Source organism: Cadophora gregata, assembly GCF_030347475.1.
Source record: "Cadophora gregata isolate MNR1 chromosome Unknown scaffold_8, whole genome shotgun sequence".
In the NCBI taxonomy this organism is placed as follows: Eukaryota; Fungi; Ascomycota; class Leotiomycetes; order Helotiales; family Ploettnerulaceae; genus Cadophora; species Cadophora gregata.
This window is the reverse complement of record NW_026695931.1, coordinates 1,831,079-1,853,486: the sequence shown is the minus strand read 5'-3', so window position 1 is coordinate 1,853,486 and position 22,408 is coordinate 1,831,079. Positions and strand designations below refer to the sequence as shown.

Here is a 22,408-nt window from a genome sequence, read left to right as displayed (position 1 = left end):
AACGAGGCGCAGTGTTGCTTCAAATGCCCGTGTGAATATTTCTTTTCCGTCTTAGAGGACGAGGGCGCTTAGGGTGCGGGAGTGGATATCTGCGAGATATATGGGCTGAGTGGGATCTTCGATTGAGGAGCTGGGATCTGCGAGTAAGGCTTTGGAGAAGGGAGAGCGAGGTGCTTGTGTTCCAGGTAGGTCTTTTTTTCAAAGACTCTTGGCTGATGATGAATCTGATCTTGGGCTAGGAAGTTTTCTATGATAGAGGTTAGAATCTTAACTTCAAAATATTAGTATCAAGGAGATTAGGTGATGACTTATGAGAAATAGAACGTCCTAAGTGTTGCTGGAGGCTGAACATCGAGAGAATTCTCATAAGAGGCACCGTCTTTTGATCCGTCATAGGATGGATGATCACTAGCCCAAATTTCGGCTATTGGAGTCTTCACTAGGTTGCGTATCCATTTAGATTTGAATAGAAATACAATCTAGTCACTGGCCAGCAGTCGATGCTGTGGACCTTTGGATGACCAAGTGACATGGGTCAGGGCAAGAGGTGGTGTATTATGCCCAAGTCAAGGACGACCGAGAGGCCCTAAGGGGATGAAGATTTCACTTTGTAACCCCATACTAGAGGCCACGGATTGACCTGATACTACCTGTTGAAGCTACTTGATAAATCAGGCACACAATGAACCGACTAATGGCCACAACTCGGTATCTACTTAGAGAGATATGTCTTCCGACTTCTCCATTAACATAAATAGCAGAACCTCAGCGTATGCACTCCACTCAAGCCAATATATCCACCATCAATAAGGGTTGGTTCCTCCTCAACGTATAAGTAAATTCAGCTAAATCCACGACCCAAACCTCCTCCCGGCTAGTAAATATCCTCCTCAATGCCCGCCTTCTCCCATATATCCTCTCTACTCATTCCATCCAACAACATCGCCTCCAAGTTCTGAAAGGCCTTCTTCCTCAGTATCATCTTCGCGCTCCAATACTTCAGATCCTTCTCAACCTTCTCGACCTCTTCCCTAGTAACAGTCTTGATCGAACCCTCCTTGAAGCCGCGTAGTTTCTCGCTCTTAGCTTGGTTCTCAAGACGGATACGATCGACTTTGGCGGCGAGCTCAGTGGTCGTGGGTGCTGAGCAGAGGGTGTTGAGTTTGGCGGTCTGGGTTTTGAGGTTCGACTTGAGGGTGGGAATGATGTCGCGAAGGGTAGTGATTGAGGTGTCCATGGCAGCGAGCTCTTCCGGGGATGCAGCGTCTGCAGGATCCTTTGGTGATGGATTAGTGGATATTGATAGATTAATGAGGGAGGGACGGACCTGGAGAGCCCAGAAGACCCATTGACCACCTGTTCCGCTCTTGGAGGCTTTGCCTTTGATTTGACCGTTCTGCTCCATCTCTTTAAGGAGTTTGTCTGCAACAGTCTTGTTCACCTGGCTGTATCATCAGTCCATAACCTGCGACGGAGCATCCGATCAATGACGCGTCGTCCTATCCACAACTACGACTTGGAAGGCTGGCTAAGAGCTCAAATCGCAACGTACCTTTCCGTGCAGATTCAAGCTGACTTCCGTAGCGCTATACGGCCTATTCTGCACCTTTAAATAGTCCGCGATAAGCTCCATGGCCTCATCGCCCGTGACAGGTTTGACCTTCTCCTTCGCATCCTTTCCCTCTGCCTTTGCTGCATCAACCTTGCCACCCTTCACTCCTTTGGTCTCACCTGCAGCTTTTCCCTCACCATCTTTGGACTTTTCTTTCTCCTTCTTCCCAGCCTTGGCCTTCTCCTTGACGGCTCCAACTCCAGCCCCAGGCTCACCATCAACTTTGTCCTTCTCCTTCTTAGGTGCCCTTGGCTTAGTAGTTTTTGGTTTCTCCACTTTGGCCTTTTCGGTCTTGGGTTTGAGGACGGAGGGGACATCAGTGGATGTAGTAGATGCAGCGTCGTCATCGGCTTTGGGTTTGCGGGGTGCCATTTTGATGGATGTAATTGTTGGCCTGTGTCGTGCGGTAGGAAGTCAGAGGTTGATTAGATGGCGGGAGAGCTGCAGAAAATGTAATGAGGAAGACAGGGTGGTGCTTGCAGGTGGACAGTAAGTAGCGTTATATTTCGATGATGGAGAGGAACGGAGTTGGATGGTGATGTATTGGATTGGAAGATTGGGGCAGATTCTTTAGATAATGGACGTAAAGATTCAGGAGAAGAGACGTAGAAAGAGAAGAAAATGAAGAATGAAGATTCAACGCGTAGACTGGACGTCGCTTCCTTCCGAAGTGAGAAGGCACAGAAATGCGGAGACCTCACGTGTTTAACCCAAATTCTAAATAAGGTACCTTAAGGAAGTCGCGACCCAAAGCAAATGAAAGGCCAGCAGCCAGACCCCAAGAACAGAACAAACACATTTCGGGTATCATTCTACTTACTCAAAGGTGTATTTATAGGAAATGTACTCCAACTTCTTGAGACAATGAAAAATGCGTTTAGTATAGAAAGGGGACATTTACCCAACGCCAACAAATGCTCGCTGCATCAGGTCATTATGAATTGCATGCAATTCCCATCCAAATCCAAATCCAAGTTTCAATCCCATTTGAAACAAAAAATAGAGATCCACTACTCTAGAATGGAAATATGAGGTTTACATAATAATCTGGACGGTATTAGCACTGGTCTTTCTTCTCCTGAATGGCAGCAGAGGCAGTAACTTACACAATCGCCCTCGCTCTTCGCGGTCGGAATACCCATTTCTTCAAACGTGCTAGGCCCAGTCTTCTTTGGAGGAGCAGATGAACCTTGCGAGGCAGTTGTTGGTGCAGATGATAAAGCCGGAGATGGAGCAGCAGAAGATACAGCTGAAGGAGGTCTGGAGTTGACTTGCTGTAATGACATGGTATGTGGTGGAGGACGTTGAGGTTGACGGCCAGCTTGCGAATCAGGTCTTGCTTGCTGCTGTTGGGGTTGAGGTTGCCTTCCATGAGGACTCATACCCGGCGGACTCATGATAGGAGGGCTCATCATTGATTGTACTCCTCCAGACATCGTTGGCGGACCTGTCTGCATCGAACTCAGTCGAGCAGGTCTTTCGTAGTGATTTGCAGCTGGATCTCGTCGCGGTGGAACTCCCTGCTGTGGAGTTGGTCCTCCATAAGGTGGGTAGCCTGGACTGGTTTGTGGTTGAGCGGGCTGTGGCTTGTTTACGTTTGGAGGTGGCTTTTGTAATTTGCTTGGACCTCCAGGACCTTGATCAAGGTTCATGGGACGTCCCAAATCCACTTGTGGAAGTGTTGGTGCTTGATTGCCATACCTATTCTGTGGTTCCCACCCACCTGACACTACACGACCACCAACTGGACCGCCCCTACCCCCTGGTAGAGTCGGTAGCGGCATATTGCCCATGCTCGTGGATGGTCGCAACGATTCAGTGGGTCGAAGGCCACCCTGACCAAATTCGCCAGTATTCGCGTGAGCCACTGGGCGGATACCAAATGCAGAAGATGGTCTGTCCGCGTGAGGTCCCCCGCTAGAAGATGGTCGCAGTCCTGTATTTGGGACCTGACTGAATCTACTCATGTGCGCCATGTCGTCCTCGGGATATGGCGCTGCGGAAACTGGCCTTGGAGGTGGTGGATTGTTAAGTGTTCGCAGAGGCGCAACTGAACTATACGAGTTTCTTGGGTCGGGCATGTCGATGCGCTCTTCGTGCATTGCAGGCAATGGAGCTGGCTTCTGCTTGAATCGATCTGGCCTCGCCCCTTTCTGAGAACCGTACTGAGATTTTATTCTGGAAATCGCAACCTTCTCGTGATCCTTCTTTGTCAAAGCACCGTTCTTCCTAATACTGTCAATTCGCCCCAGAGCATCCATATTTCCATGTTCCGAAGCCTTTGTATACCACATCTCCGATTCTCGTAGGTCGACTGGAACATACATGCCAATCTCGTAGAAGTATCCCATCGCAAACTCGGCTGTAGGTAACTTGGACTGAGCTGCTCGCTTGGCATAAGTAAAAGCAAGCTCCTCGTTCTTCTCAAAAATGCCTTCGTAGCCGCAAAGGAACCATTTACTGATGGACATCTCCGCTTCAGCTTCGCCTTGGCGAGCTGCCAAAGCATTGTAATGCAGTGAGAGAGCTGGTTCGAATTCGCATCCTAGCTGGCAAAGCTCGTATGCCATTGCCATCTTCAGTTGAGCCTTTGCGAATCCGAGATATGCTGCCTTTTCGACAAACATCTTGGCATCATTCAAATCGAATTCCAGATACCTATCCGGAACAATAATATTTGGCAATTCTCTCGCCATCAACATTCCGTAGACGTAGGCACCCTGAGGAGCGTTCTCATCCGCAGTATCTGCTGCGAACCGAATCAGATCCACCCCGCGTTGGAAATCCTGCTTCATGCCATGTTGGCCAAGCAAAGTCATCATTCCCAGTCTGTAGTTCGACGCAGAATCTCTCATGGCCACACCTTTCTGGTAATGCTCCACCGCCTTAACCGAGTTATTGAAATTCTCGTACTGCATTCCTATCCGATATTCGGCTCTGGCGTATCCCCTCGAGGCAGCTCTCTTGTATCCCAAAAACGCCTCTTTCTTGTCGATTCTGTGTCCAAACTTCCCAAATTCTAGCCACATACTCTTGATGAATTCCGCCCTTGGGTGGTGTTGCTCAGCCAAAAACTTGACAATGTTCAGCGCATCTTCCCGCAGCTGATGCTCAACCTTTGGAGTCAAGGATCTGCTGGCCTGTCCTTCTGGTAGCTGCCGAAGTGCGCTCTGGCACGCAGCCTCGACCCACGATAGCGCATCTTGTGCCCAAGCCAGCTGCATTTCCGGGTCCGTAGACTTCAAGACCAGAGGCCTCGCTCTCTCTAGCACTTCCTCCTTATCTTCATCCGACAGCGGGACATTCTGCCCAGGGTTCCGTAACTTTGGGAAGGGGCTGAATTTGGGCGAGTCTTGCGAAGCATACTGCTGGTAATCTCGATTGATATTCTGGTACGCGGACGCGTTTGTATGCTCGTAGCTCGCCGTAAAGCCCGGTGCGCCACCTCCTCCTGAAGTATGCGAAGTATGAATCGAGGTCTGCATGTCGGCATATGAGGGGGATTGCATCGAGGAGACGGTGGAGGAGGCGCTCATTCTGTTTGGAGGGTTCCGCGCTTCGAGCTCGAGATGCGCCAGTCCTTCCTGCATGTTCGAGGGCACCTCTGGCATGATTCTCGTGGGCGTAGGAGAGATCAGTTCGGGCATGAAGAAATCATCGTTTTGCGTTGGGTAGAAGGTCGCCTGCATGGGCTTTTGGAGATAGTTGTTGTCCCCCATATTTGCGTATTGCGGGTGCTGCCCTTGGCCTTGTTGGTACTTGTATTCGCCGTACTGTGGTTGATGCGCTGTTCCCCAATGTCAGAGACGTATTATCAGATGATCTCAAGCTGCTGCGAAGCTGGTTTGTTTGTGCGCATGGAAGAAGGTCGGCATAGGTAGTGGAGTAAGCCAACTCGCCGAAACTACTCGAAACGGGCTGTGACTGTTTTGAAGAAGAGATCGAAATACTTCTTCATAATAATGCAGAATGCGAGAGCGAGAATGTACTGCATGTAAGGAGGGGGCGTGGCGATTGATACGTACAGTACCGCTGGTCTTGAGGCTGGTCATAATCATAACCCTGCTGCAGTTGGTGGTGGTGCTGCCCCTGATTCCAATCATATCCACCCCGCGCATAATCGCTGCCGCCGCTGTAGGAGTTTCGGCCATGATCCGCGTAGCCGTACGACATCGTGCAGACAGAAAATAAACTTATTTTTTAAGCGCAAAGTTTACATCTGTATGCAAAAGTTTGAAAACAAAACAAAGGTGAAGAAGAAGAAGAAGCACGAGCACAATGGTTTTCGGAGTGGGTTCCAGCAAATGGAAGAAAGGGGTCCAGTTATGTCATGTCATGTCATGGACAATCCGTGCGATGCTGTGCTGTGCCTGTGGTGCTCCTGCCCTGCCCTGCCCTCCCAACCGATGGCCGGGCAACTCACTCAGCAAAGCCCAAGCGAGGCTGTGGTCCAAGTCCCGACTCCTGAGCCTTTCCAAGAGCCCGAATCTGTCGTACAGTCGTATTTAACTACCGAGTCAAGACAACAAGCGAAATAATAGATCCACAACTACACGCGTCTACCCCTTTTCTTCTTCCCAGAGGTTGTGAGTATGAACATCAATGGATTTGGAAGCCACAAGGTCATGCACAGATGACGATTGTGAGGGGCACACGGGGAAGGAAAGGGACGAAGTTCTTAAAATAAACCTCACAGGATATGGATAGGTACGTACCATCGGATACTGCGGACTGTCACAGGCGTGAACGTACACACTACACTACACAGAGACCAGTATGGAGCTGTTACAGGGTTCTCGTTCTGCTACGAGAACTATTATGCTAAGCTTTTGGGCAGCTGCAGGGGCTGCATCCCGTCACCAAGGCTCCAAGGAAGTGCGAGATTTAGCAACTTCCACATGCAATATACCGGATGAAATATGTGACACTTCGGAAGGATGAAAAGGTCTCGTCAGAATGAGGATATAGTTAGACCTACATATTAAAGGAATCCATGGAGTTCAGCATAGCTCTCTCATCAGACTATTCAGTTTCGTTGATCCAGTCGAGGCTGACATTAATGTCAGGAGGTGAGGCTGGGCAAAAAGGTTGGCGCCGAAGCCGTGTGCCTATTTGTCGGCACGCTTCAATAAACGACAGGAATGACTTGAAGCGCGTCTTGAACGCAGCACAGCCTTCTTGACGCGACTCTTGACCAACAGCACTTCGAGATTTTGGCTGTGGCGCTGGTAGGAGTTAGGAGAGACGATCAGAAGTGTCAGTTGTTCTAATTTTAGGACTGCGACGATGGCGCAAGGTGAAGAGAAGGATGGTGAAAAGGTGGTGACTGCACGTGATCGTTTCCATCACCCGTTCACGCCGTATGCCATCCAGGAGACGTTTATGGAGACGGTTTACCAGGTACTGGAAGATGGGAAGGTTGGCATTCTGGAGAGCCCTAGTGAGTGTCACTAACTGTGAGCTTGAGCTTGGCTAACAGAATCTTAGCTGGAACTGTAAGTCACGTGTCTATCCTTCCCTGCTGGAAACCTCTCCTGCTCTCACACAACCAAGTCGGATGAGAGACTTGCTTCCATTCATACACTAGGATAAGAATATGAAAGCATAGCCGTTGATCGACTTTCACAATAGGGCAAATCTCTGAGCTTAATATGCGGTGCTCTCACTTGGCTCCGAGATCACAAGGCCAAAGCATTCGAAGAAGGACTCAACTGGAGCAATGGTAATTAGTCCATCTCTACCGAGATATAATACATCTCTAATAGCTATACAGACTCCGATGAGCCAGAATGGATCATCGAACAAGCCAAAGCACGTAGACGTAGAGAGCTTCTCCGCAATCGAGAGGACATGGAAGTCAGACTGGCCAAGATCCGAGCTAAAGAGAAGGCACAACGCGACAAATATCTGAAAGGAGATCAAAGCTTCAAGAGACGGAAGGTTGAAACTGAGAACGATGACGATGATGAGGAACAGTTTGTCTTAGACGATTACGATAGTGATCGCGAGCAGAGTGGAAGTTCAACGAGTGGACTCTCGGCTAAAACATTGGAGTTAATGAGCAAGATTGGAATGGGTCCGACAGCTATGACAGAAGAAGATGAAGATATCGAAGACGAAACCAAGGTGAGTATCCCATGATTTGTGATAGACAGCCTAACATTCCCAGGTATTCTATTGTTCACGGACACATTCCCAACTCACGCAATTCATCAATGAACTTCGTCGTGTACGCTTTCCACCTTCGATCAAAGACGACACCACCAAACCTACGGACACAGAAGACCTGAAACACCTCACCCTCGGCTCTCGCAAGAATCTATGCATCAACCCAAAGGTTAACAAACTATCATCCTTGACAGCCATCAACGAGCGCTGCTCAGAACTCCAACAGTCAAGCACACCAAAAGAGCACAGATGCGTATTTCTCCCCAACCAAGAGAACCAAACTCTCGTCAACACTTTCAGAGACCATTCTCTTGCTACTATCCGGGATATCGAGGACATGGGCGAACTCGGCAAACAGATTGGAATTTGTCCTTACTATGCCTCCCGAGCTGCCATCAAACCAGCTGAGATCGTCACTTTACCTTACCCGCTTCTTCTCCAAAAGAGTGCTAGAGATGCATTGGGGATCAGCTTGAAAGGTCATATAGTCATCATTGATGAAGCTCACAACTTGATGGATGCTATCTCTGGCATTCACGGAGTGGAGGTCAGCTTGAGGCAACTGAAGAGAGCCCGAGCGCAGTTGGGCGTGTATCTACACAAGTTTCGAAACCGACTAAAAGGCAAGAATCGGGTGTATGTTGCGCAAGTGGTGAGAGTCATCGACTCCTTGGCTGGATATTTGGAAAGCCGACTGGCATTTCCGGTATGTAGATATCAACATAAAAAAATGCATCATCACTGACTTTCTAACAGAAACAAGACGGCATCGTCACGGACAAGGATCTCCTCTCTGGCAACGGTGTCGACCAAATCAATCTTTTCAGACTGATCAAGTACCTGCAAGAAAGCAAACTCGCTCGCAAAGTCGAATCCTACGCCCTCCACACGGAAATACAAACCTCACAATCCAACACCTCATCAGCAAAGTCCTCGGAGCAGAACACATCAACATCAACCCCAGTCCTCCACCATATCTCCTCTCTCCTTTCCGCCCTCACCCACCCGTCCAAAGAAGGCCGCCTCTTCTACGCTCTCTCCCCAATACCCACATCCCCTGACCTCATATCCCTCAAGTTCCAACTCCTCGACCCCGCTCCTCACTTCCAGACCCTCGTCTCCTCCGCGCGAGCCGTGATACTCGCCGGTGGCACAATGTCCCCCATGAGCGACTACACTTCCCATCTCTTCCCATACCTGCCACCATCACGTATCACCACACTTTCCTGCGGCCACGTCATCCCAAAAGAGAACCTCCTAGCTTGGAATCTGAGCCAAGGGCCAACAGGTCAGACCTTCGATTTCACGTTCAAGAACAGAGCGAATTACGAGATGATTGATGATCTTGGACGTGCGCTGCTCAATATCTGCTCCGTCGTCCCAGATGGTGTAGTTGTATTCTTCCCGAGCTATACATCTCTCGCATCCATAATCTCGTGCTGGGAAGTTGTCCCCCCATCTTCAACCAACTCCCTTTCAGATACACCACCACAATCTCTCTTCCAGCGTCTTGCAACCAAGAAATCAATCTTCAAGGAGAGTAAAGACGTCAGCGTCGACAACGTCCTCACATCCTACGCCGCAGCCATCGATGCCGGGAAAGGCGGCTTGCTATTCAGTGTCGTAGGCGGTAAGATGAGCGAAGGGATCAATTTCTCAGATGCGCTCGGCCGATGCGTTGTCATCGTTGGGCTACCATTTCCGAATATCAATTCCGCGGAGTGGAAAGCAAAGATGGAATATATCGAGACTTCGACTGTTGAGCGTCTCCAAGCACAATCACAGTCACAAGCCGCACCCAATCCCGAATCTGAATCCAAGTCCATTCCTCCTGACAATCGAGCAGTAGAGAGTTTGACGAAAGACGAGATGTCCAAAAAGGGCAAAGAAGAAGCCCGCGAATTCTACGAAAACGCATGCATGCGCGCCGTCAACCAGAGTGTGGGCCGTGCAATCAGACACCAGGGTGATTACGCGGCTATCGTGATGGTTGATCACAGGTTTGAGGGGGAGAGGGTCAGAGGAAAGTTGCCAGGGTGGATTAGGGAGGGGTTGGTGGAGGGGAGTGCGAGTAAGGGGTTTGGAGGGTTGATGGGTCCGTTGGGAGGTTTCTTTAGAGGGAAGAGGGAGAAGATTGTGGGGTGAGGAAAGGGGAGAGTTTTTGAGGTGTCTGAATGGTTTGGTTTTGGGCAGATGGCATGGGTGAATGATGTTGCTGGAGCGAATGTCAACCTGGTGCTCAAGTGTCGTCGTTCTTCATCTAGCAAGCCTTAGAGGTCAATCAATATCTTCCTCCATGATATAATTGAGTAGAGTTTGTAGTACTAGAACGAAAATGTGACCTTTGGAAACTGCAGGTACTTGAGTCTTCCTTAGATCTTCCCTTTATTCAACTACTCGTTCGCTTCCCGGTGGGGGGGGGGGGGGGGATTAGCCCGCTGTTTTGTGTTCCCTAAGCGAAGCTGAGTGCCGAACCCCTTTTATGGCTAGCACGTGCGACCGTGTTTCTTGGCACAGGTGGGATGTGACCGCGTTCAACAAGCGCGGTGCTGAGATACTTCGTCAACACCAATTTGCTTCAACTTTTCGTTATTTGCCTCACATTTGTTACTCCCTAACACTGTTGCACATTTTAGGTATACGGCACGGAAATAGCTCAACCATTGGGGTGCTCTCAAGCCTACCTGTAGATCCCAGTCCCTCCCTCCCCCATGTCTGCAATAACAGAATCAGACCAATTGCGAGAGGAGGGGAATGTACTTTATAAAGCCGGCAAGCTTGAACATGGTAACGTGCTACGTATATTCGCAAATAATTGCTAACGACCCATCCAGCAATTGCAAAATACAAACTCGCCGCAAAACGAGCACCGAACTCCTCCGCTCCTCTGCGAAACCTATCTGCAGCGTACTTCGAGACGGGCCATTACCGGAAATGTATAGCAACCGCAGAGCAAGCATTGAAATTGGGCGAGAGTGGCGGAGGATAAGATGCAGATAAATATGCGAGAGCGCTGAGAACGAGGATTGGGAAGGCAAGGGAATGTTTCGAGAGGCCCCCTGTTGAGGAGCAGGTACAGAGAAGGATCAAGCTCATGAAGACGATACCGAGATACAAGGCTTTCATGTAGGCAGTTCCTATTTCCGGTACACATATGCAAGCTCTAACAAAATCTACAACAGGTTCTCGTCACTCGAACACTACGCCGTGGGGCACGATGACATGCTAGAGATATTTGATGAGTCTCTAGATACAATGAATCCCGACGACCCGCAGAGATCATTCCTTTTCGCTGGTATTGGGGATGCGAGACACCTGTATCGCATGTTCTGGGATATATATGCATACGAGGAGAGGGGATCTCCGCGCAAAAATTACCACTGGTCTGTTATCGACATCAACAAATATGCCCTGGCCCGCGATCTCATTATATTTATGTTGCTCAACGATCTATCGATTCAGGACAGTTTCGAGTCAGATGAAGCAATGTTGATACTTACCACCATTTATTACATATTTGCGGGATCTATGATGCCACTGTATACATTTGATAAGATGCAACAGACGATCTCTCGAGCTTTGGCCGCGGTGAGAAGTGGTCAGCCTCCCTTGGATTGGGTTTACTTGCACCAGCAAGACGTCGCTTCCTACATCCAAGTCTTTACTGAATGGCAAGACAAGGCGATGAGATACATCAGAAATGATCAGTTCCTCCTAGGCTTGGTGAAGATCCAGAGAGAAAATGAAGCGACCCAGCACATGTACCTGACCAGAACGCCGAAGACATTCCGCCATGAGCAGGTCTTGTACACGCGTTCTGGACTGCTCTACCCGCCTCGAACAATGCTCAAGACGCGAGAACTAACCCTTTGTGAACTAATCGACAAGTATCCCAAATTGCCCAAGAAGAACGCCTCTTTTTTCAGGGAGTACATAAGCAAGAACTGGAAGATTAACCCGTCTCTGATTGCTCTGGATTGGATTGAATACGGGAAGGAGGAGATTGACCTTAATCACGATCCTTTTCTCTTGCAAGGCCAGATCACGACTGAAACCAGACCTCGTGATCTCCCGGATGACTTGGCTGATATATGGAATCCTCCAGTCGCCCCCGGCGTAACAAGTTTATTCGATCAGATATCACCATTTTTTACATCTGTTGCGAAGGCAATCAAAGCCTTGAATAGCAGAATCCAAGTGGAGGTCATTCTGGGAGATTTCATTGACACAACCGAGCTGATGAGACATGGTTTGTATCGCTCCGACAAGACGCCAGCTTCGGATGGAGACGACAGGTGGCCAAGACCAGAGGGTTTCCCTTGCTTGTTCGATAGGATCCATTCGAGCAATATTCCGTAAGATGCCGAGCATGTGGATGAATCAACCACTAAAACAGACAGGGACTACAACGGAGGACATTTATCTTCCTTTCTGTTCGCCATACCTCTCCTTAAACGAGTCATCACCAGTCGTGCAATGTCGAACTGCCTGCGAAATTCCCCGAGATGGTCCAGTATGGACGACTTCGTCGCACACTATCAGTGCATCCCCGACGAAGACACTCTTAAGAAGCTGACGCAGACCGATATCATATGGGGCGATGTTGGACCATACCCTCTTGCTGAATACGCATATTACTTTCCATCTGACGTGTCCAGTCCTTCCTGGAAGCAGGACTATGGGTCTCTCCTCGACAGGAAGTCTTTCACCAAATGGTTTTACGCATTATTCTTTAATTTGGGACTTCCATACCTTTGCGATATAAGAGACCACCCCCTCGTCATCCACGTGCCACTAAATCTCACTATACTCTTCCGCATGATCTCCCACCTCAGAGTCTTAGGCTATCCCTCTCACTGGCTTTCCGAAACACTGATAAACATCATCCAAGACAACATCGTCACAACATCGCGCCCTCCGCGTACCCTTCCAACCACAGTAAAAGATCTCAAACGCTCGTACCCTGCAAAGAAGCTATCTATCGCAGCATACAGGAACGAAATGTCAACCCTCGCTCAATTGTTCGGTCCACTACTCCCGTTTTCCCTCCCAGCACAGCTTCTCCCTCCGCTATCAAATATCTACACTTTCTACTTCACCCTCCCCGGCTACCTGCCACGCGGCCAACAACCCACCTGCCTGGCCCTCGCATTCTGGGATCCAGTCATGATATCTCCAATCCTCAACCATCACTCATTCAATGCGCCATCCGTATTCGGGGACATCCATACCAATTTCCGCTGTATCCTTGACCCGAGCTGGGGTGATGAGGTAGAGGATAAGTATAAGGCTGAGAGGTATAAGAAGTTTAGGGAGAATGGGATAGTACTATGGACAAGCTTTAGGTTTGATGTTGAGAGGAGGGTAGCGAGTGCGTGGATGGATGAGGATTTGGTAAGAACGATGGTGAAGAAAGGGTGGGAGGTTGGCTTGTTGAGGACGGATGTGTGGTAGATGGCTTTTAACTGGCCTGAGTTAGTAGAAGTAGCTGTGTCGAAGGGACAGCGATGGGTTGATTGGAAAGATGGGGAGGGTTCTGAAAACTGAGCGAAAGTTGAAAGGGTTGCGTGTTAGTGCATGAGGAATATTTGTCAAAGCTGCATGCTGTGAGATGGAAATGGTTCAAACAAAAATATGCCCTCCTTCACAGATTGATGTACAAACGGTAGATGATGAATATATTGTTAATCTGACCCTGGCTTCGTCCTTGGTAAACATTATGACAGTCTCTTTCAATCTCCGCCAGGAGCCTCTCTATTCTTCTAAGTATAGCTTTTAATCAGCTGGCAAAGAATGAATCCTGTAGATTCGAGAATATTTGCAGGCTAGAATAGTATACTTCAGTTCATTTGCTTGATATCGCTGGCTATTTGCGCAACCTGCCTCTGACATTAATCCAAAATTCGCAAATATTTCAGCTTCTCCAATTTCATTGTTTACTTCTCGCTTAAATTAATGCTAAGCTGAGCTAACCGCAAAGCATGGTAATATCCTGTTTGTCTCCGATAGCGCTCTTATTTCTTTCCAGAATACCCGAATATCTCCAGTGGTAGTGTGGTATGTCTGAAACTTATTCTAGGATGTTTTTTTTGGTCAGGAGCCTCTTGCATGAAAATGATTTGCCGCGTTGACGGCCACAAGTCTCAGTGTCGCATCGAGGAGCGAAACAGATTAGCTCCACAGTATCATGGCTCCTGTTCGTATGAACTTTTATGGGCTGATGATTCAATGGTGGGGTTCTCGCTGTTAATACCACTGTATGACGGTGTAGAGAATTTCAAGCTCGTGCCTCTAGTAAAACAAGACCAAGGGAGTCCAGAGTCAATGTTATCTTGTAAATACCTGCATACGAAAAGCTAAATCAATATAGGCCACATGGCGTTTGTCCAATTATGTTCCGCTACCTTGGTGTATTCACCTGAAGAATGAATGAACGAATATCCTCTGAGTCCAAATTCAAACCTACTTGAGAAGTTCGTTCACTATTAATAGCAGGAGAACCCTCAATCTCATTTCTCCAAAAGCCAGTCACTCGATCTTCCCCAGCAGATCTTCGGCAGTCCAATACCAACGTCTTCCAGAACACATACCGCGATTACAATGGCCTGGTCAGATACTTCTAGCAGCTTTCTGTCAAGCAACAGCCTAACCAGCGATGAGACCAGCGACGATGAGAGCCCACGACCTGTTCGCAATCCAAAATTGATAAAACCCTCCAATCCATCCTTCTCGTGAGTGCCTCTGGATCTCGATGCTCGGAAACCAGCTAACAAAAGACTCTTGTAGGAAGCCAACCACAGACATGGTCACCTTCATCGTCGGTCCAGAACCCACCAAGCAAACCTTCGTTGTCCACAAGCACGCCGCGTGCGCCTCTTCCCCATTCTTCAGAGCCGCATTCGAGAGTAAGATGCTTGAAGGCAAGACCCAGACCATGCGCCTTGAAGACGTCGACGGACGGACCTTCGGCATGGTGGTCCACTACCTTTATACTCGCGAGCTTGACACTTCGATGTACATGCTCAGCAACCATCCAGAGGTTGATCAAGCAGATCTGCGCAACTCCATGGATTTTGATCTAGTCCAGCTAGCTAAGGTTTGGAAACTGGGTGAGCGCATTTTGATGCCTGTTCTGCAAAACGTGGTGATGACTGAGTTGTATTCGGTTACTCGATCTTACGACGATGCTTCTGAGGATCAATTGAAGAAATTTGTTGGATTTGTCTCAGAAAATCCAAGCTCAACCGTGGGTAATGGAAAGGATGTCATGCGAGAGTTAGTCATCAGTATCGCTGCTTGGTCTAAATACAAGGGTATCATGAAGGTAGGCCTATTCATTTTGGCGTGGATAATCTCTCCTCCCCTCCTTTACCAATCAAAGAATCTATGCTAACTCCCATATCATCTAGTGGCTTCCAAACGACATTTGTGCTGAGGCTGCAGAGCGATTAAAGGCACGATACTTCAAAACTGGAAGGACGATGGTGGATCATGTACTTGATTTCTTCGTGAAGATTGACCATGATGGCTGAGGGAGGGCAGTCTGTGAGAGCTGCCCTTTGATCATCTTGAAATATGATTTCTTCAGGTTTCGCTCATTATTTTCCCGAAGAAGATACTTTGGTCTATTATGAAGGTTTGGAGACTGGTCACTTCCTTTGGCTAGAGAGAAGTGTTCATGCTGCACCTTCAAGGTCAGGCGCATCTCTATCCAGACGAGCAAAGATGGCAAAGCTCAGCTCAGCTCAGCCACTAGTGCTTCAGAAAGAATTTAAAACTACAGAACGGCGAACTACCAATTACCTAAGACTCTGAAGAATAACTACCAATGTTTATTAAACGCCAGAATGATGGAGCCCAGCCTTGATTCAAGTTTTCATGAACATCACTCATTAGTCGACCTACGATCATTCTGTTTGCACCTGCCCCTTACCGCTTCTTTTTACCCGCGCCTTCCAAATATGCACCTTCCCTCCCAGAACACTAACCCCTTCATCTAACCAAATAGAACAATGTGAATCAATATTCATAGACAAAAAGTGGGTTGGCCTAGTGGTAAGGCGTCTCTCTCACACTCTCCTCTCTAGACAGAAAGAGCCGAGCAGAGAAAATCGAGGGTTCGATCCCCTCACTCACTATCAATATGCGATATTTGGGAACTTTTCTTTTTGCCTTTACTGTTTTGCCCACCTACAGTATGATTTGTTAACGCAAGACTGAAAGTAGCAAAGCAACTATTTCATCCTTTCTCTGTATCCTCGGTGTTAAGATGAGAGATGGACCGCGCACTTGCGTCTGCGATTGTTGGTCACATTTGGAGATACTTTTTTGGGCAGAACCTTTTTGGAGAATGTGATTTGTATTCATTACGCAGCATTTCTAACCCATACCATGGCAAACAAACAATCAGACTTAGGTAGAGCAACACAAACGCCGACACGCCCCATCGCCGCCCCGTCCCAGCCGAGCCTCCCACCACAAATGCTCATTACATCATTCATCATACAAGTTTCCTCGACTTCATTCCCTTAAGCACTAGCCTGAATAACCCTAAAGCCACCAGTCACCAGCTTAGTTATCTCCTCGTTCTTGTGCTGGAGCAAGCTCAGTGCGTAAGCAACGTCATTCCACTGTCGCTCCGTCTCGCATCTGGCAAGCCTGGCAGCAAGTTTGTCTGCGAGTTGCTTGGCATGCTTGTCCTGTTTATTTGTTAGTAAAGTGTGTCAAGAATTACGAGGAGCAAGATTTCTTACCTTCTCAATAAACCCAGCGAGGAACTTAATGATTCTCTTGAGAGCATCCTCTTCCAAGTCCTTCTCGGCACTCAACAAACTGAACATATCAACAAAGTGATTGTACACTGCATTGTCCTTGGTGCTCAACTCGGTGAAGAACATGCGACTTAGATCTGCAATTCTCTTGTCATCGTCCTCCAAGCACTTAGCCATTTCTCCTAATTGTCCCTTGACCTTGACTTGACCTGCCAAGATGAGGAAGGTAAGAGTCATCAAGCATGTCCGCTTCACACTTGCGTCCTTGTCGTTCAGGCGGCGGTAGAGGAAGTCTGTGTTCTCGTCGATGAGGTGATTGAAGCAGACCGCCATATCGCCCAGGGCGATAACGACGTTGGATCTAGTGATAGGATCCTTCGAACGCTCAAGGATGGTGATCAGAAGTGGTAGATTGGCCTCACAGTATTCTGAACTCACACACATGAGCTTGGCGAGGCACAACGTAGCGGCTGCTTGGAGATTACGATCCTTGTAGGTGGTGTTGTTCGAGCAAATTTCCGATACAAGCGGACCGAAATTGGCGAGAAGAGATTGTTCGCCATAGAGAAGCTCTCGCTCACGGATATGTGACATGGCTTCAGTGAAATCATCTTCTGTAGTACCACCAATCATGTCGAGATCATCGGCCGCTTCTTTGGCAGCCTTATCCGCTGGCGCTTCAGAAGTTGGCTTGTTCTTCTCGGCTTCGGCTTTCCTTCGCTTGAAGTCCAATTCGCAAAGTTCTAAATGGACGATTTGCTTGATTGCAACATGGCCGACGATGAAAAGAAGTTGCGAGAGCGCGATAGATCCTTTGAGTTTAGGCTCCGGTTCGGCAGGTTGCTCAGGGGGAGGTGACACCATCTGAGTGTCTTCGCCGGCTTGTTCCTCAGGCTCGGGAGTCTTCGCGGTACGTTTCTGGAAGACGTACTTCGTTTTCCTCCTCAAGATCTCCGAGCAAAGCGTGTCCGGGTGTTTCGATAAAGTATAGATCGCATTAATCGCCTGCTCGGCAACACCATACCACTCCTTGTTGTCCGACTCGATTTCGACGATGGCACTAAGCTTGAGGAGAACGGCATGATCATTGGGGAGCTTTGAAGGCTGCACTGCAGTCTCCTTGGCTTGTCGACCTGTTGGGTTGATCCGTCGAAGGGCTATGCAAGTATACTTCGCCAGCTGGAGATCTGATCGACCAAGACCTCCCAACCCTATTCTCAGCATGGTTTCCATTTCTCCAACAACAATCTCAGGCTTTGCGGTTGCCAGCATGCCAAGAACGATAATAGCTCCCCGTCTTTGGCTCTTGGAGATTTCCCGCTTCTGCACGCCGTAGACTTGCCAAAGTTTTTGAACAACAAGTTCAGAAATATGGTTTGCTTTCATCATGGTGCTGAGAAGTTGTTCCAGGGATGTCAATTCGGCTGGAGTTGCACCGAAGGTCAAACTGATCATGTTTCGGGCAATGTAATTAGCAGCATCGTTGGCCGTGTAGGAGTCTGGCGCTTCGAAAAAGAGACGCTTGTAGCACTCGATAAGGTGATTTTGAACACCCTTTCCTTCATCACTGTTGCCTTTAGTCCAGATGAGTCGCAGCATCCGTCGAATACCAAGCTTGTTCTGCTCGATGTTGTACGCATCACCGATTTCGAAATACTCCATGGCTTCAATGACCTCGCTCTTGTTCTTGGATCCAAGAAGTTGGCAAATGGTAGTGGTGGCACCATGTAATACTTCGATAAACTTCAAAGCCTCAACATAGTATCTCCTCGTCAACGTGAGCTTGTTGATAGCTTCGGATGTTGCAGCGTCCTCCTGAGCTTTCTTCATAGCCGCAATCTTTTGTTCATCACTCATTGGCTTTTGTGGCGAATCAGACTGCATGACAGTAGCATCATCCAAAAGCGCGGGGTCAACAGTAACATCGGCTTTCGTCGTATCAACAAGTCCAGGAGTCTCCGCCGGAGGTTTCAGGGAGTTCAACTCGGCATCCACAGCATCCAATCGAGCATTCCATTCCTTTAGTGAGAGTTGGGAACCGTGCATGATACTGAATGGATGAGTCTTGATAAGAGTCCCAAGCAACTTAATGGCATTTCGACGAACGTTGCTGCTCTTGTCCTCAAGACTTCTTGCTGCTAACTCAGCGGCCTTCTGTCTGCGCTTTGGGAATTTCTGCTCCAGATCGCAAAGTTTGATGTATACTTGGATGGTTCGGCATCTGCAGTACGGGTTGATATCGAGGAATCGCTCTTCCAAAACATCAAAGAAGGCATTCAACTGTGACTTATGATTGTCACCGCGTTCCTCTTGCTTGCTGAGATCAGCTACCAGATTTCCACATACTTCGATAAGAGCACAACGAAGAGCATAAGACTCGCTGTCTAGCTGTTTGGCCAACATCGTCATTTGCTTGATGACCAGTCTGGGGGCTAATTCGGAGAGCTTGACAATGAATGTGGAGACCGATTTTGGGCCTTTGGTATCATTGCTGTTAAACTCCTTGTTGCTCAGCTCGCGAAGGATTTCGTCTGCTAGTTGAGGATAGTCGTATTGTTCCGAAAGAATGTGGAGAAATTCAGCCATGGGCTCTGCAAGATGCTCGAAGTATGTCAAGTTCTGGACAATAGATATCTGGGCAGCTACAAAACGTCAGTCCTGGGGTACTACTATATGAGAATGCTTCTTTTTTACCATAACCATGCCCGTGGTGCTTGACTGCTATACAAAGTACCTTGAATGCGTGCATCCGAATCGCAGTATTCTTGACTCTCTGCTCACTCTCCAGAACCATATATACCGGTCTTGTAAACAGACTGATGAATGTATCCCGTTCCGAGGTCGTTAAGAAGATCTTAGACAGCTTCAACTTCAGGACCTTACACATGGTATCCAAAGCAGTCTGCAGCTGGGCGCTGGAGTCCCAGTTTCCATCTTTATCTTTCCCAGCAGCGGCCTTGGATTTTGCACCTTTTCCTCTCCCTCTAGCAGCTGGCGCTGTACTAGATTTCTCTGCTGCCTTCGTCTCGACCGCTGCAATGGTCCATTGTAACAAGAAGCCAAAGACTTCTAGCAACTGTTTGTGGTGGGAGATCAGTTCTTGTTCGTCGGTCTCGAGATCATTGTGTATGACATCGGCTTCGGTGGAAAGCCCAGAAACGATCAGGTCGAGGATCTTCGAAAGGGCATGCGTGGGGAGGACCGATGAGGATCTAGAGAGTTTGAAAAGTTCAGAGTCGGGTTCTGATATATAGTTTTGGGAAGAGGAAAGAGAAATGGGTGCGCACTTTAAGAGAAACTGTAGGGAATCAAAAGATGAGCTTCTGGTGATGGCATCTGGATTTTCTGCAACTGAGTCCACGATCGGGTTGAGAACTGTGTTGATCAGGGAATTAGTGAGGGCTTCAGGGTCGTTTTCGCAGTCGACGAGATTTGAATCTGCTTCTGGGGTTGCGACGGTCGCAGGATCGCTCATGTAATGTTTGAGAACATCGTTAATGTCGAAATTTATCGTATCCATGTTGGCGATGTATGCGCAGTGTTCTGCTGCAAGTGTGTGGACATCAACAGGATGGTTGTGGTTGTCGCAAGATCTCGACCGGGGGGTTTGTTGACAGTCGCGGTTTTCCGTTGTTTTGTTCGCGTCTCCTTCGGGGAAAGCGTGTTGTCCTGTTGCTAACCCCACCGAACACCACTGATAGGAACCCTGTGCTGCCCGCAACGGCTGTACCTGAAAACAAACAACCAATTGCAGGCTACCCGAATCCCCAATTGCTGGTATTTGAAGCTTAATCGCAGGTCTTGCCTACTCCAGAACATCACCTGTAGAGTTACAAGATGGCTTCGGTGCGATCGAGAAGCGCGAAATCTTTCGAGATCCACCACGACGAGATGGGGGACGAGTCAATGGAGGAAGAGCACAGAATGGAAGACTCAAGGGCGGAAATAGACGAAGATCACGAGAACCAGGAGGATGCGTACTCAGAAATGTCAGAAGAAAGCGACGGAGTTGTTGATCCCACCGTTCAAGAAGACATGGACAAATTCCAAGATACTTTTAAAGGTCTTAAAGAGCGCTTCCGACTGATCAATCGCATTGGAGAGGGTAATATACTTCCTACGAATACCCGCGACATACATTAACGCGCTATAGGAACATTTTCCACTGTATACAAAGCCGAGGATCTGATGTACGAACATTACCAAAACGAGTGGGATGTCGAGGAAAAGGAAAATTCGCAATGGACTTCACCACCGTTAAAAAAACAACGAAGAGATATAGAATCGTTGGCAGAGAGGAATGAATATGCACAGCAAAGACGGCGGCCGAAATTTGTTGCGATAAAGAAGATCTATGTCACCAGCAGTCCATCACGAATTCTCAACGAACTGGAACTTCTCAATGACCTTCGCGGCTTCGATTCAGTCTGTCCTCTCATTACAGCATTTCGATCCACAGACCAAGTCGCAGCAGTCCTACCCTATTTCAGGCACACCGATTTCCGCGAGTACTTCAGGAAGATGACCGTCCACGACATGCAGATATACTTCCGCTCACTATTTCGCTCCCTTGCTGCCGTACACTCCAAAGGCATCATCCACCGGGACATCAAACCCACCAATTTCCTCTACGAGCCCGACAAGCAGCGCGGCGTCCTCGTCGACTTCGGCCTCGCCGAACGAGAAGGCACAGACGCAAAACCCTGCCTCTGTCAAGAATCCGCCTTCGACCGTCGCCGGCGCATCACCAACTCCGTGACCGCAACCCAAGGCCCCTCAAACGGCTACCCCAAGAACGACTCTCGTCCTTCAAGACGTGCAAATCGCGCCGGCACACGTGGTTTCCGCGCCCCAGAAGTCCTCTTCAAGTGTACAGAACAAAGCACCAAAATCGACATCTGGTCCGCCGGCGTGATGCTGCTCACTATCCTCTCTAAGCGCTTCCCATTCTTCAACTCCGCCGACGACGTCGAGGCCATGATTGAAATCGCCACGATATTCGGCCTCAAGCGCATGAAATCTTGTGCCTACTTGCACGGCACCTCGTTTGAGAGTAACATCCCTACCATCGGCAATGTAGGTTTCACGCTTGAGAAGATCATTTTGTGGTCTACGTGCCGTAATGATGGCGGCAAGAACGGATGTGAGCTGCCGCTCAGTCCAGAGGAGCTGTTGGCAGTAAGGTTTTTGGAACGCTGTTTTGAGCTGGATCCGAATAAAAGGATTAGTGCGGACGAGGCGCTGGAACATCCGTTTTTGAAGGAGGAGATTGGGGGACCGGAGACGTATACGGATGAGGAGGATGAGATTGAGATGATTTGAAGTTGGTGACTTGTGTTGTGTTTGTACGATATCATGGCGAGATGAAGTGGAATTGGACGGTTCTTGGAGTTTATGGAAGCATTGTAGCATGGCGGATGGCGTTTTCGTGTACATATATACATATACATAGCTAGCGGGTGTATCTGAGCGAGGGGAGTGTATTTACTTGATAGCTTGTTGATGAGTCTGGTCGAGATACCACTTAAGTAGTGTAGCATACAGGAATCAAGAAATGAACAAAGGATTATTGAAAGCGAGCATGTTCAGTCTGGAAAGAGGATACGCTGATAAGGTAAATAATGTGACCCCTCGAACAGCCAGTTGCCTGAAACGGAGATAAACAAGATATGGAGAAGTCAAAAAGTGGATGGATGGGAGAGTTGGTCGTGGTTCTGGTCCCTTAAGAGTACCATAAATCTGTCTTCAGCGATACCCTTAAGAGCGGATTCATGGTTTGGTTTGAAGTTTGTGCTTTTCATTTGTGATTCGTATGAACTCCTGTAGCATAACAGAAGCCACCATTTTCATGTTTGTG

At 48.4% G+C, this 22,408-nt stretch overlaps 8 protein-coding genes and 1 non-coding gene across 9 annotated transcripts; 6 read left to right on the top strand and 3 right to left on the bottom strand.

Annotated features, from left to right (window-relative positions):
* Window positions 1–874: 874 nt before the first annotated feature.
* On the bottom strand, window positions 875–1,984 carry ONS95_014131 (uncharacterized protein; the record flags this gene model as incomplete). The annotated part of the gene is made up of 3 exons (XM_058507784.1): window positions 875–1,276; window positions 1,328–1,441; window positions 1,553–1,984. 3 exons carry the CDS (start codon window positions 1,982–1,984, stop codon window positions 875–877), a joined length of 948 nt encoding a protein of 315 aa, XP_058356954.1.
* A 663-nt stretch (window positions 1,985–2,647) lies between these two features.
* ONS95_014130 (uncharacterized protein) lies at window positions 2,648–5,331 on the bottom strand (the record flags this gene model as incomplete). Its single annotated transcript, XM_058507783.1, has 2 exons — window positions 2,648–2,659; window positions 2,719–5,331. The coding sequence occupies 2 exons, from the start codon at window positions 5,329–5,331 to the stop codon at window positions 2,648–2,650; spliced, it is 2,625 nt and encodes an 874-aa protein (XP_058356953.1).
* Window positions 5,332–6,148: 817 nt separating this feature from the next.
* On the top strand, window positions 6,149–10,122 carry CHL1 (ATP-dependent DNA helicase chl1). The gene is made up of 7 exons (XM_058507782.1): window positions 6,149–6,319; window positions 6,450–7,052; window positions 7,100–7,107; window positions 7,244–7,334; window positions 7,386–7,738; window positions 7,782–8,486; window positions 8,537–10,122. Exons 2-7 carry the CDS (start codon window positions 6,899–6,901, stop codon window positions 9,923–9,925), a joined length of 2,700 nt encoding a protein of 899 aa, XP_058356952.1. The 5' UTR covers window positions 6,149–6,319; window positions 6,450–6,898; the 3' UTR covers window positions 9,926–10,122.
* Window positions 10,123–10,491: 369 nt separating this feature from the next.
* On the top strand, window positions 10,492–10,769 carry ONS95_014128 (uncharacterized protein; the record flags this gene model as incomplete). The annotated part of the gene is made up of 2 exons (XM_058507781.1): window positions 10,492–10,567; window positions 10,615–10,769. The coding sequence occupies 2 exons, from the start codon at window positions 10,492–10,494 to the stop codon at window positions 10,767–10,769; spliced, it is 231 nt and encodes a 76-aa protein (XP_058356951.1).
* Window positions 10,770–10,874: 105 nt separating this feature from the next.
* Window positions 10,875–13,234, top strand: ONS95_014127 (uncharacterized protein; the record flags this gene model as incomplete). The annotated part of the gene is made up of 3 exons (XM_058507780.1): window positions 10,875–10,906; window positions 10,963–12,135; window positions 12,181–13,234. 3 exons carry the CDS (start codon window positions 10,875–10,877, stop codon window positions 13,232–13,234), a joined length of 2,259 nt encoding a protein of 752 aa, XP_058356950.1.
* A 1,146-nt stretch (window positions 13,235–14,380) lies between these two features.
* On the top strand, window positions 14,381–15,312 carry ONS95_014126 (uncharacterized protein; the record flags this gene model as incomplete). Its single annotated transcript, XM_058507779.1, has 3 exons — window positions 14,381–14,511; window positions 14,567–15,104; window positions 15,190–15,312. The coding sequence occupies 3 exons, from the start codon at window positions 14,381–14,383 to the stop codon at window positions 15,310–15,312; spliced, it is 792 nt and encodes a 263-aa protein (XP_058356949.1).
* Window positions 15,313–15,818: 506 nt separating this feature from the next.
* On the top strand, window positions 15,819–15,918 carry ONS95_014125. Its single transcript has one exon. It is a non-coding gene; the product is annotated as a tRNA-Val (tRNA).
* A 204-nt stretch (window positions 15,919–16,122) lies between these two features.
* YCS4 (Condensin complex subunit) lies at window positions 16,123–20,276 on the bottom strand. The gene is made up of 4 exons (XM_058507778.1): window positions 19,839–20,276; window positions 19,246–19,763; window positions 16,534–19,193; window positions 16,123–16,479 (listed from the first exon to the last, which is right to left on the bottom strand). Exons 1-4 carry the CDS (start codon window positions 20,069–20,071, stop codon window positions 16,309–16,311), a joined length of 3,582 nt encoding a protein of 1,193 aa, XP_058356948.1. The 5' UTR covers window positions 20,072–20,276; the 3' UTR covers window positions 16,123–16,308.
* ONS95_014123 (uncharacterized protein) lies at window positions 20,256–22,374 on the top strand. The gene is made up of 2 exons (XM_058507777.1): window positions 20,256–20,656; window positions 20,705–22,374. The coding sequence occupies exons 1-2, from the start codon at window positions 20,389–20,391 to the stop codon at window positions 21,871–21,873; spliced, it is 1,437 nt and encodes a 478-aa protein (XP_058356947.1). The 5' UTR covers window positions 20,256–20,388; the 3' UTR covers window positions 21,874–22,374.
* The last annotated feature ends 34 nt before the right edge of the window (window positions 22,375–22,408 follow it).